The sequence below is a fragment of the Natator depressus genome, chromosome 7, assembly GCF_965152275.1.
Source record: "Natator depressus isolate rNatDep1 chromosome 7, rNatDep2.hap1, whole genome shotgun sequence".
In the NCBI taxonomy this organism is placed as follows: Eukaryota; Metazoa; Chordata; order Testudines; family Cheloniidae; genus Natator; species Natator depressus.
In genome coordinates, this window is record NC_134240.1 from 11,376,130 (window position 1) to 11,391,620 (window position 15,491).

Here is a 15,491-nt window from a genome sequence, read left to right on the forward strand (position 1 = left end):
TACACGAATATAAAACCTGCACTGCACCTTAAACATGAGGAATACAAAGACGGAAGTAAAAGACCCCGAAAATGTTTTATAATTGTAAATTTAAAATTTGTGACCTTTCCCTCCCAAACGCAAAGCCAATCCCATAAACCAAAAAGGAGTTGGTGAGGTGAGAAGGGGGCTGCATGATGGACTGGTAAAACTAGGATGAAATTGTACGATAAATGAAACTATCACTCTGCTGATAGACTGGCAGAATGTCACATGCCTAAGATGATTCTTTAGAATTTCTGAATGAAAACCTGGGGCTGCAAAGTGCTATGGTTTTCAGAAAAGATCTTATAGCGCACATATACTTCACATCTGAGTAGCACCTTTCATCAAAGAATGTCCAAGTGCTTTGCCTATATTAAGATATGCGATATTTCTGAGGGGTGCAGTTTATAGATGGGGATATGGACGCACAAAGAGGTTTAAGTAACTTGCCAAAGAGGTCAGAATGAATCTAGCTGAAAAGGGATTAGAAGCGTGCAGTTTGAGGAAAAGATGTAATATATATGAGATTATGGAGATCAGAACTTTAACAACTTTGCACAAGAATAGCTGGAGTGTGAAAGGTTAGCACAAAGGCAGAGATCAACTGGATACAGCCAAGAATACCGGAGGCTCTCACAGTTTTGCAAATGCAGTTTGGCTCTTGCTTGCAACACCCCTACTGTTTCTTCTCCTGGTTTCTGCTAAGCAGACACTTCCAATTGTTCTCAGCTGTGTGATTACTGCTGTTTTGCGATATGGACAAATGTTCTTCAGGGAGTATGATGAGACTGCTAGGCTTGTTTTTATTTATAAACTGAGTTGGATTGCAGCCCATGTATGCAGAGGTGAAACTACCTTTGTCATCTTAGTTAATATTTGTACTTTTCTTTGAAGATGTAAAATGCTATCAAATTGCTAAGTATTATTGTAATCATTATTTGGTCCTCAGTTATTGAGGATTAAAACAATAGGCTATTAGTGATTGGCAATTGAAACACAATGGGGTGTGTTTAATGATTAGCGATTTAAACACACTCCACTCTCTTTAAATTGCCAATCATTATTGGCACGTTGTTTTTAAATTCCAGCTCCCCTCAGACAGCTGCACTACTTGCACTTTGGGGATTTTCAGCAGTATAATGCTTTGGTGATCGCCAATGAATAAGGAGCACCTTTATTTACTTCTGAGATTGAAGTGAACTCCATTTGATTCCTTGTTACGTAGATGCACGTTTCTATGTAAGTGAGAGGTCATTTAAAAACAGTATCTGCTATTTTGCTGATGTTGGGGTTGTTCTTCAAGGGTCACACTGATTTCAGTGGACATTGAAACAGGCAGCAAGAGACGTTAAACATAAAGGATCATTTTTACACTTCTTGTACCCAGGAACAAAAAACATGAAAACCATTTGCATCTGCAAAACTCTTCATTTGCATGCACAGTTGGGTTAGTGGGGTATTTAAGTGCCTCTTTGCAGGCACAAGCCCTTTTACGTCTGAATATGAGTTTTGCATGCACAGTTGTTCAGCTGCGGCTCAAAACCAGGCCACTGATGATGTCCAGAGTTCTAGTCAATATCTATGTGTGAGTGGCAGAGTTAGGATCAATCTTACTGATGGGCCTGCTGTTACGCATGCATGTTGTAACCTAAATGACTTCTCTCATGAATTCCTCTTCTTTACCACGTTTATGGTGTAGTTGTTGCATTACAGTGCTTGGCCTAGCAGCTGGGAATTCAGGCAGATGTCTCCTCAGAGACTGCAATGGCATTACCATCAACCCCCTGGGTATATTTCTATGGAACGTAACGTAACTTAGCTAAGAAGAAGAAGAAGAGCATCCCCTCCAGAATGCTCTAAACTTCACTGCCAGTTGACTGTCAGAGAGCCTGAAAACTAGCCCTCAACGCAGCACTAAAATGTGAGCTGGGAACAGGGAGGCAAGGCAGTGACTTCTTAATTGAACCCCCCCTTTCAAATAGTTGTTAGAAAAAAATGCCCCACAATGAAACATTCGGAACACCATGCACTTATGGACACGCAACCAATTTCTGGCTCAGTGTGTGCATGCTCACATGCCGCAAAACCCACAAGGAGCAGTACAGCATTGATGTCCATTCCTGTTCTAGGTTTCTCCTCTACAGGAACCCTCTGAAAGGAGTCTGGGAGGGCACAATGGGGTTTTTTCTTATGTTTATGCTCCCAGCCTGCCTGGTCTTGCTCAGACATGGTCTTACACTAGGAACTTATGTTGGTAAAACTACGTCGCTCAGGGGGTGTGGTTATTCTGTTATTCTGGTTATTCTGTGCAGTTATTCTGACCTAACCCCTGGTGCAGACAGCACTATGTAGACAGGAGGGCTTCTGTCGACGTAGCTGCCTCCTCTTCGGGAGGTGGAGTACTTATACCAACAGGAGAAGCTCTTCCGTTGGCGAAGGTAGCACCTTCACCAATTGCTACAGCAACGCAGCTGTGCCGCTGCAACGCTTTAAGTGTAGACAAGCCCTAAGTTTGCTGTTCATATCTCTCCATGGACTCCTACACTATATAGCCAGAATAAAGGGTGCACGTTAACACTGCTTTGTACAATATACGTGCACTCATTTAAAGGAAGTTACAGCCACATGCTATGAACTAACTAGAATTTGGTCCATAATGCACAACAGTTGACATCTTTAGAAGCTTTTGTATCTTCTATGCCTCACCAGAGGCAAATGTGGATTGAGTGGTGACAATTAGCATGGATTCTATGGGGAACTTCAAACAATGTGTGTGGGGTGGGGTGCATGTGTGTCTGAAAGTAATTATAGTTTTTTTATTTGTAAGTACAAAAGCATCGAACTACCATTAACAATAATTACATTTTGATTCTAAAACATCCTTGACAGCACTGGTAAGTAATTTCAGTCCTAAAATATAATTTATGTGAGTAACATTGCTTCAGGGTTATAATAAAGTAATTAATACACCGGAACAGAATGCAGCTGCTCTTAGCAGTATGCAATTTATGGCAGCCATAAAAAATAAAGTTAAAACATAAGCAACCCAAAGAGGTAGTGAGGGGAATTACAAGCAACATTAGCCTTTTCCTTTAAAACAACTACAAACAAAAATGATTTATAGGGCCTGATTGTGAACTCAGTGGGACTACTCATGTGAGTAACTGCTCATCCGTGTGTGTGAAGGGTTCAAAATCTTGTCCTTAATGTGATAGGTTAAGAAACACAGTGGTTTTCTAGTGCTTTACAAAAAACTGTTACTTACTCCTCAGGTAAGATGTATGGATCTAGTACTGAGACTGGTGGAGGAGGGGATCCCATCCTGGTTAGAGCCATGATGTGTTCAAAGGTTATATCGGTCTGGGTGCCCATATCTACCAGATGAGACTCATGAGAAGGACTGAAGATTTTAGCGCGTGGGGTTCTCCTCAGGACCTGTACAACGATGGGCTCTGTGGCTGTTTTGAATGCTTCCACTGCCTGGTCATGTGTTGCTTTCGATAAATCTTTTCCATTTACCTGTGGAAAGAGTGAATGGGAAACCATTAGAAGAGAACAGGAGATAATAACTTCCACCCTTTGTTTGCTTATTCATGTAAAATGCCCATGAACAGTCAGAAGTGAAAAGTCTGCTCTCCAACTTGATGCCTCATCTTCAAAAAAAAAAAAAAAAATTAAAAAATTGTCCAGCAGCTTAGATACCATGGTGAGAGTTGCTGTGCAAAACCCTGAAATACAGAAGTGATAGGCTCTGAGGGTCAGGGACTTGTCTAAACAATGTGGCTTACTTAACTGCCTGGGACCTTCAGAGTGCTATGTACATGATAATTAGTAAAGGTAAAACAAGAGCTAGAGGATTAAGGGGACAGATAATGCAGGTTATGAAGCCTTTCCCCTCAAGGGAGGAAGGATGGTCTTTTGGTAAAGACACTGTACTGAAATTCAGCAGATGTGGGTTCAATTCCTGGTTGTGCTACAAACTATTTGTGTGCCCTTGGGCACGTCACTTTGGAGCCAGATTTTCAAAAGTGCATAGCCTATTGGCTGATAAACTCTAAAAAAAATCTGACCCTAGTGTGTCAGCCTCACTGAGTGTCTGGCCTCAGTTCTGTGTCTGTAATAGGGAACATGTGACTACCTAATAAGGTAGGTCACCAGCTTCAGTTTGGATTAAGCTGACAGTGGCCAAAAGGGGCACTCACTGGATGGCTATTCAGTGATCCATGTGAAATGTTCCCAGTTATTTATCTGTAGTAGACAGGGCACCAACAGCTCATCATAATTGGCACCCAAATGGTAGGCAAACCTTGGGGGTCAAAGGGCAGACAGTATGAAGAAGTTTGCAAAGCCACTGGCCAGGTTTTACTAGTTTTATTTCTCTAGTGGAGAGGACTTCACTTCCCTCTACTTCCCATCTGGCATCTTTCAGAACTCTACATTCACTTTAACTTTGAAATGCTAGAAGAGTGGCGGTGGTTGATGTCTTCATTCACTGTGTGATCTGTCTGAGACAGATCACACAGTGAATGAAGACATCAACCACTGCCACTCGCAGTGTTGCCAACTCTCGTGAGTTTATTGTGGGTCTCATAATATTTGGTGGTTTTCTTAAAGCTGCTGGAAGCAAGAAATTATATGAGAATCTCAGCATCCATTTAAAAACGCAATGCAAGTTTCTACCCCTCATGGCTGCACAGAAAAGCTTGGCAATGTGAAGCGAGTGTAGCCTAAAGACCCAGAAACCAGGAAACAAAGACAAGGAACTGCAAAGTTCTATCCATTATTAAAGTTGTTATTTTAAGCCAATCTCAAGATATTTGGGGGCCTGAGTCTTAACTTTTGAATGCTTGGAGCTGGGCCCTTGTTGTTCATTGTGTGTACACATGAAGTGCAATGAGCAGCGCTGCATAAATAACCATCCGTATGTGTGACTTTCTCTTTCCTTTCACCATACACAAGCATTTTGTAAATGTTGACATTTACCTTTCACATGCCTCTCTGCCTATAATACAAATATGAGTTCATGACAGTTTCCAAACGAAGAAGCTGAGCACCCTGAGCTCAGTTGGCCAGAGGGTGTGGCATAGAATGCTACTCATGTGGACAAGAAGCACAGCCACACCATTCCCATCATCAGACAACTCCACTGCCTCCCTCCCTAATTTAAGGACTCTGTTCACAACTGTCCTCGATAGATTTTCTCCAACCCTCCTCTCTCTTTTTAATCCTGCCCCGTAAGGGTGACCTTGTAAACTGGAGTAATAGTAATAGGATGAAATTTAATAGTGAAAAGTACAAGGTCATGCATTTAGGGATTAATAACAAGAATTTTTGTTATAAATTGGGAACTCATCAGTTGGAAGTAACAGAGGAGAAGGACTTTGGAGTACTGGTTGATCACAGGATGGCTATGAGCCGCCAATGTGATATGGCCGTGAAAAAAGCTAATGCGGTCTTGGGATGCATCAGGTGAGGTATTTCCAGTAGAGATAAGGAGGTGTTAGTACCATTATACAAGGCACTGGTGAGACCTCATCTGGAATACTGTGTGCAGTTCTGGTCTCCCATTTTAAGAAGGATGAATTCAGACTGGAACAGGTACAGAGAAGGGCTACTAGGAGGATCCGAGGAATGGACTCAAAGAGCTTGGCTTGTTTAGCCTAACCAAAAGAAGGCTGAGGGGAAACATGATTGCTCTCTAAGTATATCAGAGGGATAAATACCAGGGAGGGAGAGGAATTATTTAAGCTCAGTACCAATGTGGACACAAGAACAAATGGATATAAACTGGCCATTAGGAAGTTTAGACTTGAAATTAGACAAAAGTTTCTAACCATTAGAGGAGTGAAGTTCTGGAACAGCTTTCCTAGGGGAGCAGTGCGGGCAAAAGACATATCTGGCTTCAAGACTAAGCTTGATAAGTTTATGGAGGGGATGGTATGATGGGATAGCGTAATTTTGGCAATTAATTGATCTTTGATTATGTGTGGTAAATATGCCCAATGGGATGTTAGATGGAGTGGGATCTGAGTTACTACAGAGAATTCTTTCCTGGGTGTCTGGCTGGTGAGTCTTGCCCACATGGTCAGGGATTAGCTGATCGCCATATTTGGGGTTGGGAAGGAATTTTCCTCCAGGGCAGACTGGCAGAGGCCCTGGGGTTTTTCACCTTCCTCTGCAGCGTGGAGCACGGGTCACTTGCTGGAGGATTCTCTACACCTTGAAGTCTTTGAAGTACACTTCAATAGCTCAGACATAGGTTAGGGGTTTATTACAGGAGTGGGTGGGTGAGATTCTGTGGACTGCGTTGTGCAGGAGGTCAGACTAGACAATCATGATGGTCCCTTCTGACCTTAAAATCTATGACTCTATGACTCTCCGTCTCTTTATGTTGTTGGTACAAGAGTGGTCTTCACTGCAGCCTGGGAATATCTTCCTGTTTTTCTCTACTATTTTGGGCTACAGTTTGCATTAAAGACTCTGTGGAAAATGTTGTATTTATAGTTATTTTCATTCACCAGGTAGCAACAGGTCCCATATTCTGCTTTTTATTTCAGCTGTAAGATTTCACTAGGTTAATCGTTTGAGCAAGACACAAACTGGCGCCCTGTGTACTTCTTACAGATTAGAGATCCCTCAGTGCTTGTCCACGCAGAACAAGATATTGATTCTCCGGCTATTTTTTCAAGTTTCTTTCAAAATCATTTAACCATATTACTGTACTACAAGTCTATTGGGACAAGACCTCTGAATAAGCAATTTTGCATCAGTATCTTGTAAATAGTTTTTCAGATAAAACATTGTAATGGTGCCCTAACATTGTAATAAAGACAAAGGGTATGTCTACACTGCACTCAGAGGATTTGTAGACATACCTGAGCCAGCTGGGATCTAGCTAGCTTGAATAACAATATCAGTGGAGCTGTGGCAGCATGGACTATGTAAGCACATCCAGGACCATGGGTATGTTCTTGAATGGCTTCCCATGCTGCCGTGACTTGATCGCTTATTGCTGTTCAAGCTAACTATACCAAAGCTAGTCTGGGTATGTTTACATGCGCTGCAGTCACACCTCCGGTTACAGAGCACACATACCCTAAGATACCACTGTAAAGATGGGTAGAGAGATTAGATGAGCACTGAAAGAGTTCCCGGACTCCCTATCCCAGTGAGAGCCAATTTTAAAAATAGAATTTCTGAGCATGAAGTCTATTCTAAAAATCTTCCATCCCAATGCACTTCATTTTTTTTACATTCCCTCGATTGGTAGATACTCACCTTACAGAAAGAACTTTATTGCTAAGTGACCAGTCACATTTTCACACCTAAATCCTTTGAAAGAGCTAGTCTGAAATGTTGGGGGTCACACGTTAGGAGCATCATACTGTAATTTAACAGCTCTGCTCAGACCAAAATTAGCTTTTCTGTGAACCCTCTGAATTGCTGCAGTGGCATATCTCTCATGGGTTTATCTCTCATATTGACTGACAAGCTCTTCAACAAAATTTGGGACTTCTTGCGATTCAGCAGCCAAATGTTCCGCGAGGAATGACCACAACTAATCTACTTCACAACCCTTCCACTCAACGTGTGTGTGTGTGAGAATTCTGTCTTAAACAGCTATTACTTTACTCCAAAACAGTCCCATTGAAGCAAATGGATTACTTATAGATAAGGCTATGATTTTTTCACAGAGGTCGCGGAAGTCATGGACCCCCCAGAGCTCTTGGCCGCTCTGGGCCGGAGCTCCTGGGTGACGGGGGAGAGGGGGCGCAGGAGTGGCGGGGGCAGCTCCGGAGTGCTCGGCCGCCATGGGCATTGGGGTGACCCTGGAGCTCCTAGGCGGTGGGGGGACCCCTGGAGCTCCCTGCCATCATGGCTGGTGTTGGACCCCCCCCCAGAGTTCCAAGCCCCCACAGGTGGTGGGGGCCCCCGGAGCTCCGAGCAGACCCCGCAGATGCCTAGCCACTGCAGGCAGTGTGGGGACTGTGCAGTGGAGCTCCTCATTTTGTCATCGATATTTTTAGTAAAAGTCACAGACAGGTCATGGGCTTCCGTGAATTTCTCTTTATTGCCCATGATCTGTCCATTACTTTTACTAAAAATATCCGTGACAAAATCTTAGCCTTACTTATAGAGTAAGGTGCAACTCCACGTGACAATGATGTCTGGGTTTGGCTTGTAGTTAACATATTGCCTATGGTAAAAAGCAATAAAGAGCAGGTTAATGTCAGTGCATAGACCTGCTCCTTTTGAGTTACCTTGTGCACATACTGATTACACTGTCATCTTAGGGTCATCATGGAGAAACTGGGAAAGGTGATGACTCCAGATTTTTGATCAGCCAGTTGAGAATGGGAGCATTTGTTATGTGCAAGCATTACATTTGCATTACACTAACAGTTGCACTGACTGCAATTGCTCAAAGTAATGAAAAACATGTAAAGTTTGGCCTGGTCAAATTAAACTCGTCCAACTGAGCAGATTACTTTAAAATAATTTGTACAGCTGTAATACTAAGTCCAATGTAATGTTTTCTGTTTAAAGAGGAACTGCTGATTAGTTCCTGGTTTTATTATTTACTATAAATTAAATGTTGCAGATGTTTATTGTGTAAAGCCTACAATTGATTTTTTAAATAATCTGTGTACAATTAAGGTAAATAAGCAATCAATTAAAACCAACCCCAAGTTATATCAAGTATTTCATTTTACAGCTCTGGCCTGAAATCATTGTTAGGCAGGCAAACTTTACATGATCCACTTTCCACAACTTAATGTTATAAAAGCTAGTAAAACTGTCCAACTAGTGCTAGCTGGATCAATCATTCTGTGATCAGTTTTCTCGCAAGTAATATAGCTAATTCTTTTATGTTAAAATGTTCGCTAGAGGCTTTGCATTTCTAGTTTGCTGCATAACTTATTTCAACAAAACATAAGGTCAGTTTCCTCACCTGAATCTTAACTCTTTGTACTCTCACAAATAATTACCAGGGAGATAAGTAAGACATCACAGCGTTTGACATCAGGTGGGGAACAGGCAGTAGGACTGGATCAAAGATCTTTGAAAAAAATACCTTATTTTAATTCTAGTTACAGCAGAACAACTTCCAACTGCAGCATCTTGCTAAATGTTCGACAGGGTGACTGTGGATAAAAATTAAATGAAGAAGGGTTGCATAACAGAGCAGCAAGATGGCCAATCCGATGCAGGGGGTATTTGTAAGAAAAGCCAGGTAAAGCAGGGAAGATTTGCTGATGGAAAGATTTTGCTGTCAGAATGATTCATCCCAGATTCTGGAATCTATAACTTCCAGCTGCCAAGTTTCTTTACACAGCTGGCTCACAAATCAGAATGAGACAAAACAACCCCCCGCAAACAGCAATAACAAAACCCAACCCAAAGGCTGACGTTTACAAAGCTTACCAGGGGATTTAGAGACACAGTTCCCATTTAAGTTGAGGCTTGAGTATGTAAATCACCTCATCAGATTTGAAAATCACAGCCAAGTGTTACAGAGAAAAAGGACTGCTTAGTGCACAATACTTTGGCTAATGAATGATTTAGAAGTGGACTGTCTCTGACATATATATTTTTGATGTTAGTAGTTTGATAAGGTTCTAATGACTATAACAAAATAAAAGATGTAATTAAATGTATTATTTTTATGACACTTCAAAAAATTCAATTGGTTCAATGCAAAAACAGGGTTGGGATTTTGGTCTTTGGAAATGGGTAGTTCCAGGAAAGATGCGATTTATGGTGACACACAGGTAATTTATACTACGTAGGTAATTCTGTGGCTAGTAACTACTCAACCTACCCATCTGTCTGTCCTCCTAAGTAATCAATGGATGTGTAACTGGTTCATCAATCAAGGAGAAAGCTTTGTTAGATGTCTTCTTTTCACTGTGAAACCTCTTTAAAGATATGAGATTAATTATTGTCGTTACTTGGTGTGTATATATAGATAGATATTGTCCTATTCACACATGTCGTGTCAACATCTGTATTTTTAAAAATATGCTTCTCTTCTTAAGTAGGAGTAAATATATTTCAAAACTTGAAAATACCTTTATTGATGAACATGCTGTTTGGGGTCACGGACCAGACTCTATTCTTAGTTGCTCTGCGTTGACATTAGTTTAACTGTACTGATTGTCAGGGAGTTATTTCAGATTTACACTAGTGTTGCTGAGATCAGAATCTGATTCCATATCCTTCAAATGAGGGCCCACAGAATGCTGCTATTTGGGAATGAAGTGCTGAAATGAGCAGAATGGTTATTTCCCCTAGGAAGCCAATAAACTTCAGTTAGGAAGTATGGATAAGATCAATGGGGTAATGTAAATCACTGGTCAGTGTGTATTACATGTTCCCATCTGTGCCTGATCCACAAAGATGTGAGTTTGTTAAACTCGCTGTTACAGAAGCTGGTTCTTTAGCTCAAAGTGCAGAGAGAATCATTCTCTTAGCTCTGAACATCACTAGTTCGACTCTCAGAGTTGGCCACGACTGTAGCCATGGCAGTAGGATATCTGGCTCGATAGTTCAGTAGAAGAGCTGTGTTAACAGGAAATCTGCCTATGGTGTGAGTGTGTGCAGCTCTGCTGATATCAATTGGAGTCCTATCTTTGGAATGATGGAACAATATGAATAAAGTGATTTATAGTAACTAGTCTCTGTGGAGACACGCATCCCAGTATCTATGTGTAACAGATACATTCAAGACATCTTGTTTTCCTCTTGTCTATTAGGATGTAAACTCTGTATGTCTTTTAACTAGCAAATTACAAACAAATGTATAGTAGAAGTCTTTAAAGACGGTTTTCTTGTGAAATGTGATTACAGTGGTGATTCAGTAAATACTTTGTAAATAATTCTGGTGTGCTAGTTGACATTTCCTCCTTCTTTTATTGTGGAATAAAACTAAAATCAATGGAAACATAAATTTAAAATGTGGTTTAACTCTACGATAGTAATAAGGGGCCATATTATATTATTGATTTGAAGCAGACCTCTTCATTAATTTCAACAGGAAGCTCTTAAAAACTGAAGGGACCATATGGACTATTTTCTAGAAAATTCATTTGAAAAAAGTAGATGGTGTGGGCCCAATTTGCAAATGTGGGCACTCAAAGAGGACATCCAAACACTCAGACGTTTGAACACTCAGGCTGGCACTTAGTGACTAAACTTACCACTTCAGTGCCTACGGGCTGATTTGAGAACCCAAGTACAAGATTTGAACATCCTGGGCCACTTCTTTGATCCACACTAAATCTTCTTTGCATTATTCCAGTGATGCAATGCACCCCTAAAGCCAGTGTAGCCAGCCATGGGATCAACACTCCACTGTAGATTTTGGCTCGGGCAGAGTCATTAAGGGCTAGAGGCATGGCTGAACCCTGGTGATCCAGACCTTTGGCCCCTCTGCCCCAGCTGCAGCCAAAGATTGTGGCCTATAAATTTGTATAAATCTTTCCTGACGACACTTATTGCAGGAACAGGAATTAATTCAGGGAAATCTTATGGTCTGTATCATACAGGAGATCAGACAATTTGGTCACAGTGGTCTCTGGCAGCCTTTTAGTTGATGAACTACGCAAGCTGCAGTTGCTGCTTTTTAATCCTCAATATTGGAGCTGTTTTGTGTCTATCAGAATCTGACAAGCAATTAAACCAGGCTATTGTAGATACCCATCTCTTGCCCAGTCTGATTAATTCAGTTATCTGTGAGAGAGCACAGTAGTATCCTTTCACATTAGCATTATTTCAGTTCTATTTGCTTTTTCAACTGGGGGAAAAATTTGCTCCTAGGTTGAAAATCTTGTTTGCCAAGTTTTGGCCTAAAACCTAAGCTTAAACCTGAAACAAGGGATTGTAATAAAAATGCTGACCCAACCTTCACTGTAGACCAGTGGTCCCCAAACTGGAAGACGTGGAGCAATGTTCGGGCGGGGCCCAGGCCAGCCCCCATGGGGGGCAGGAAGGCAGCGCCTCCCAGCTCTGCTGCAGCCCTAGCTAGCTCTTCCCCCAGCTGCAGCTCTGCTCCACCCCCAGCCCAGCTGTGGCCCCAGCTGCAGGTCCACTCTGCCCCCTGCTCTGCACCCAGGCCAGCTCTACCCTCATTCCCTCTCTGCCTCTAGCCCAGCTCCTGCCTCATCCCCAGTTCTGCCCCCAGCTCTGCTGCTGAGCCAACTGTGCAGTAATGAGGTGGAGGGGGGCATGGACAGATTCCATTATTGGTGGTGGGGGCGTGACAGGAAAAGTTTTGGCCCCACTGTTCTAGACACTAATCTACACAGGAAAATTGCATTGTGTTAGACAATGACCTTGAGGACTCATGTTAACTGGCACAATGTTAAACACAACTGAGCACTCAGCGGAGATAGACGATTGTCTTTAACATTTCATGAGTTAAAGTTGTGTTCTAACATGATGTAGTTTCCAGTGGAGGGGAATGAAAAGGGCAGTGCTGCAATACAGGCACCTAGGATTAATTGTGAATTTTCAAAACTTTCTTCAACAAATGCTTCAAGACACCGTTTTTTCCTCATTATGGATCTACTGCAGTACATGAGGTGCAAGGCTTCTATTATTTATTATTTGTAGTACCACAGCACCTAGGAGCTCTAGCTGTGGACCTAGTCCCCTTTACACTAAGTGCTGTACAAACACAGAATAAAAAAAGAGTCCCTGCCCCAAAGAACTTTCAGTCTAAGGGGCAAGCGTTCATTATTCTAACAGAGTCCTTAACTGATCTGCTTAGAAAGAACTGCAGGTCAAGCCTATGGGAATATAATACGGTTAGCTAGAGACACTGGTGCAGGTAGAGTTTCAAATCTGAAAGGTATGGTACATCGATATCTAGTTCAACATCGGCATATCAGGGGTATTTTCAGGTACTCTTAAAAATTGTTTAAAAAAACTGCTTGTTCTTCATATAATCAAAATTGCCAAACTCAGATCTGCAGATGGCTAGCTCACCATTTGCTCAAGCTTTCTTCTGTCGGAGGGTAGCAGGTGTTGATATTTTATTCCTATGATTCCTAGCACTGTAAACAAAGATCACAAAATGTTTGAAAGGAACGTATTTGCACTGATATCAAGAGCTTGCTTTTTGGTTTCCATACAAAATTAATGCTCGCAGCTAAGCTTACGTCCTTCCTAAACTACATCAGATAACAATACAGCATTTGTATTGATCTAATCTGAATGGAAAACATGAGTCACAATAGACAAATGTCTCTATTTCCAATTATTGTAAAGGTGGTAAACAGATTTGTTAGGCTACAGTTTAAATAAGACGAATATAACTACATTTACTTTCTGCTGTATAAACATACATTTTACTTGTAGTGTTTGTAAAATGTATGCAGCAAAATTCTTATTTATAAATGGGTACATCCGAAATTACATGGAAGAAAATCCATATAAACAAATGCTTTATTAGCTGGCCAACGTTTACAAATATGCATAATTTCTTAAGACACTTACTTGCCATGTAACAGAGATAAAAGGACCTTTTCATGGCAAAAAGATGGATAGATTAGCTTGACTAAAACATGCAATTGCTTAAATTCTGGATTTTTTTTGTACTTTATGTACTGGAAATATATTCGGTATGGACACTGCTACAATTAAATTATTGGCCGCTCCAGGCCAATGGGAGCTGCTGGAAGCGGCGTGGGCCAAGGGAAGTACTGGCTGCCGCTTCCTGCAGCCCGCATTGGCCTGGAGCAGCGAACCGCGGCCACTGGGAGCCGTGATCGGCTGAACCCACGGACGCGGCGGGTAAACAAACCAGCGCGGCCCGCCAGGGGCTTTCCCTGCAGAAGCGGCGGAACAAGTTTGGGAACCACTGAGCTAGACAATATGAATAGTAACATGAGACAGAGAGACATATCATTATGTGAAGCTTGAATGTAGAACACACACTAAACTAGAACTATAGTAGGGTGACTAAGTAACAAGGAAAAGTTTGTATTTTTTCACAGAATTTTCAAATATTGTCCAATATAATTAAGTTACAGTATACACTGTACTGTTGGATCTATGATCGTATGCTATAAAGCAGTGGTGGGCAACCTGCAGCCCATCAGGGTAATCTGATTGTAGGCCACGAGACATTTTGCTGACTTCACTGTCTGCTGGCACGGCCCCCCACAGCTCCCACTGGCCACCCGGGGTCTTCCCGGCCACTGGGAGCTGTGGGGGGCCGTACCTGCAGATGGTCAACGTCAGAAAATTGTCTCATGGCCCAAAATCAGATTACCCTGATGGGCCGCAGGTTATCCACCACTGCTATAAAGGGAAAGAAGTAAGGCTACATTGTAAAGACAAAATGAAATTTGTAAATATTCAAGGTACAATCATTTAGAGGAAGTCTACTTTTCTTTTCTTTTCTTTTTAAAAGGGTTGGTGGTAGTTTGGGCCTGTTCCAACACCTATTGAAATCAAAGGGACTCATTCCATTGACTTCAGTGGGCCTTGGTTCAGGCCCTGACTGAGACAAATAGATACATACAATAAGGAAAAAACAAGGCAAGATGTTATGAAGGAAAGTGAGCCATCCGCATGCAATAGACATGGGCAGAGTCTGACAATGGGAAACCAAGGAAGGGATATGAAATGACACAATAGTCCATTAAGTGAGACATGATATATGTTTTTAATCCAGAAAAGGGAAGAAAGATGATAAAATAAGGAGAAAAAAAAAGGGAGGCCAAGACACAAATCCAGATGGAAAGTCCCTTGAACCAAGTGAGTGGAAATGACGTGTTAAACTGACATCTCAGTCATGTGGCTTTCATTAATTTTTATTCCCAAGAAATAAAGAGTAAAGGAAATAGAAGTTAGTAAAAGGAAAAGATGACAGTATGCTATTATAGGCTGGGAACATACCCAAATGTTGTGGAGCAGAAGCTGAACTGTAGTATAGCGCATTGGGCATCAGATGATGCTTCTAGAAAATAGACTAAGCAAGGCAGGGAATGTGAACTTGAATTGGTATAATATGATGATTTGTGAACATATTTATGATACCTATTAAAAAGGCGGCAGGACTTGGGTAGCACAAGAGAGAGAAAGAAATAACAATGTCCACCCTGTCTCAGTATGGCCTTGGTAGGTCCCAAATGGTTCCAAATCTACTGTCCACTGAAGCTTTGGCTTGCTTCAGTGGTGGATGGACAGAAGATGGGGCAAAATGGATGGGTTTGACACAAAACAAAGAGAAAAAGAAGGAGTCTGATACAAAGGAGGGGAAATTGGGGAACATGTTGGTAGCTTTAATAATTTGTAAAGAATTTGCAACATGTAGGACAGAGCTTCCATCATGATTAACACATTTAAAATCACCTTCACCCAACAAGGACACTCCACCAGAAAAGTATATTGCATTAAGGAACAAGCCACCCAAATCTCCAAGAAAATCTGCTTCAATACAGATTCCCCCCACCAAC

General features: G+C 41.6%; 1 protein-coding gene across 2 annotated transcripts in view; it reads right to left on the bottom strand.

The window, feature by feature from the left end:
* Nucleotides 1–15,491, bottom strand: part of PDZRN3 (PDZ domain containing ring finger 3) — a 198,950-nt gene that overhangs the window by 20,371 nt on the left and 163,088 nt on the right. For both annotated transcript variants that reach the window (XM_074957502.1, XM_074957503.1), the window contains one exon: nt 3,290–3,543. In XM_074957502.1, coding sequence (XP_074813603.1) covers nt 3,290–3,543 — 254 coding nt within the window. The remainder of the gene's footprint in view (nt 1–3,289; nt 3,544–15,491) is intronic.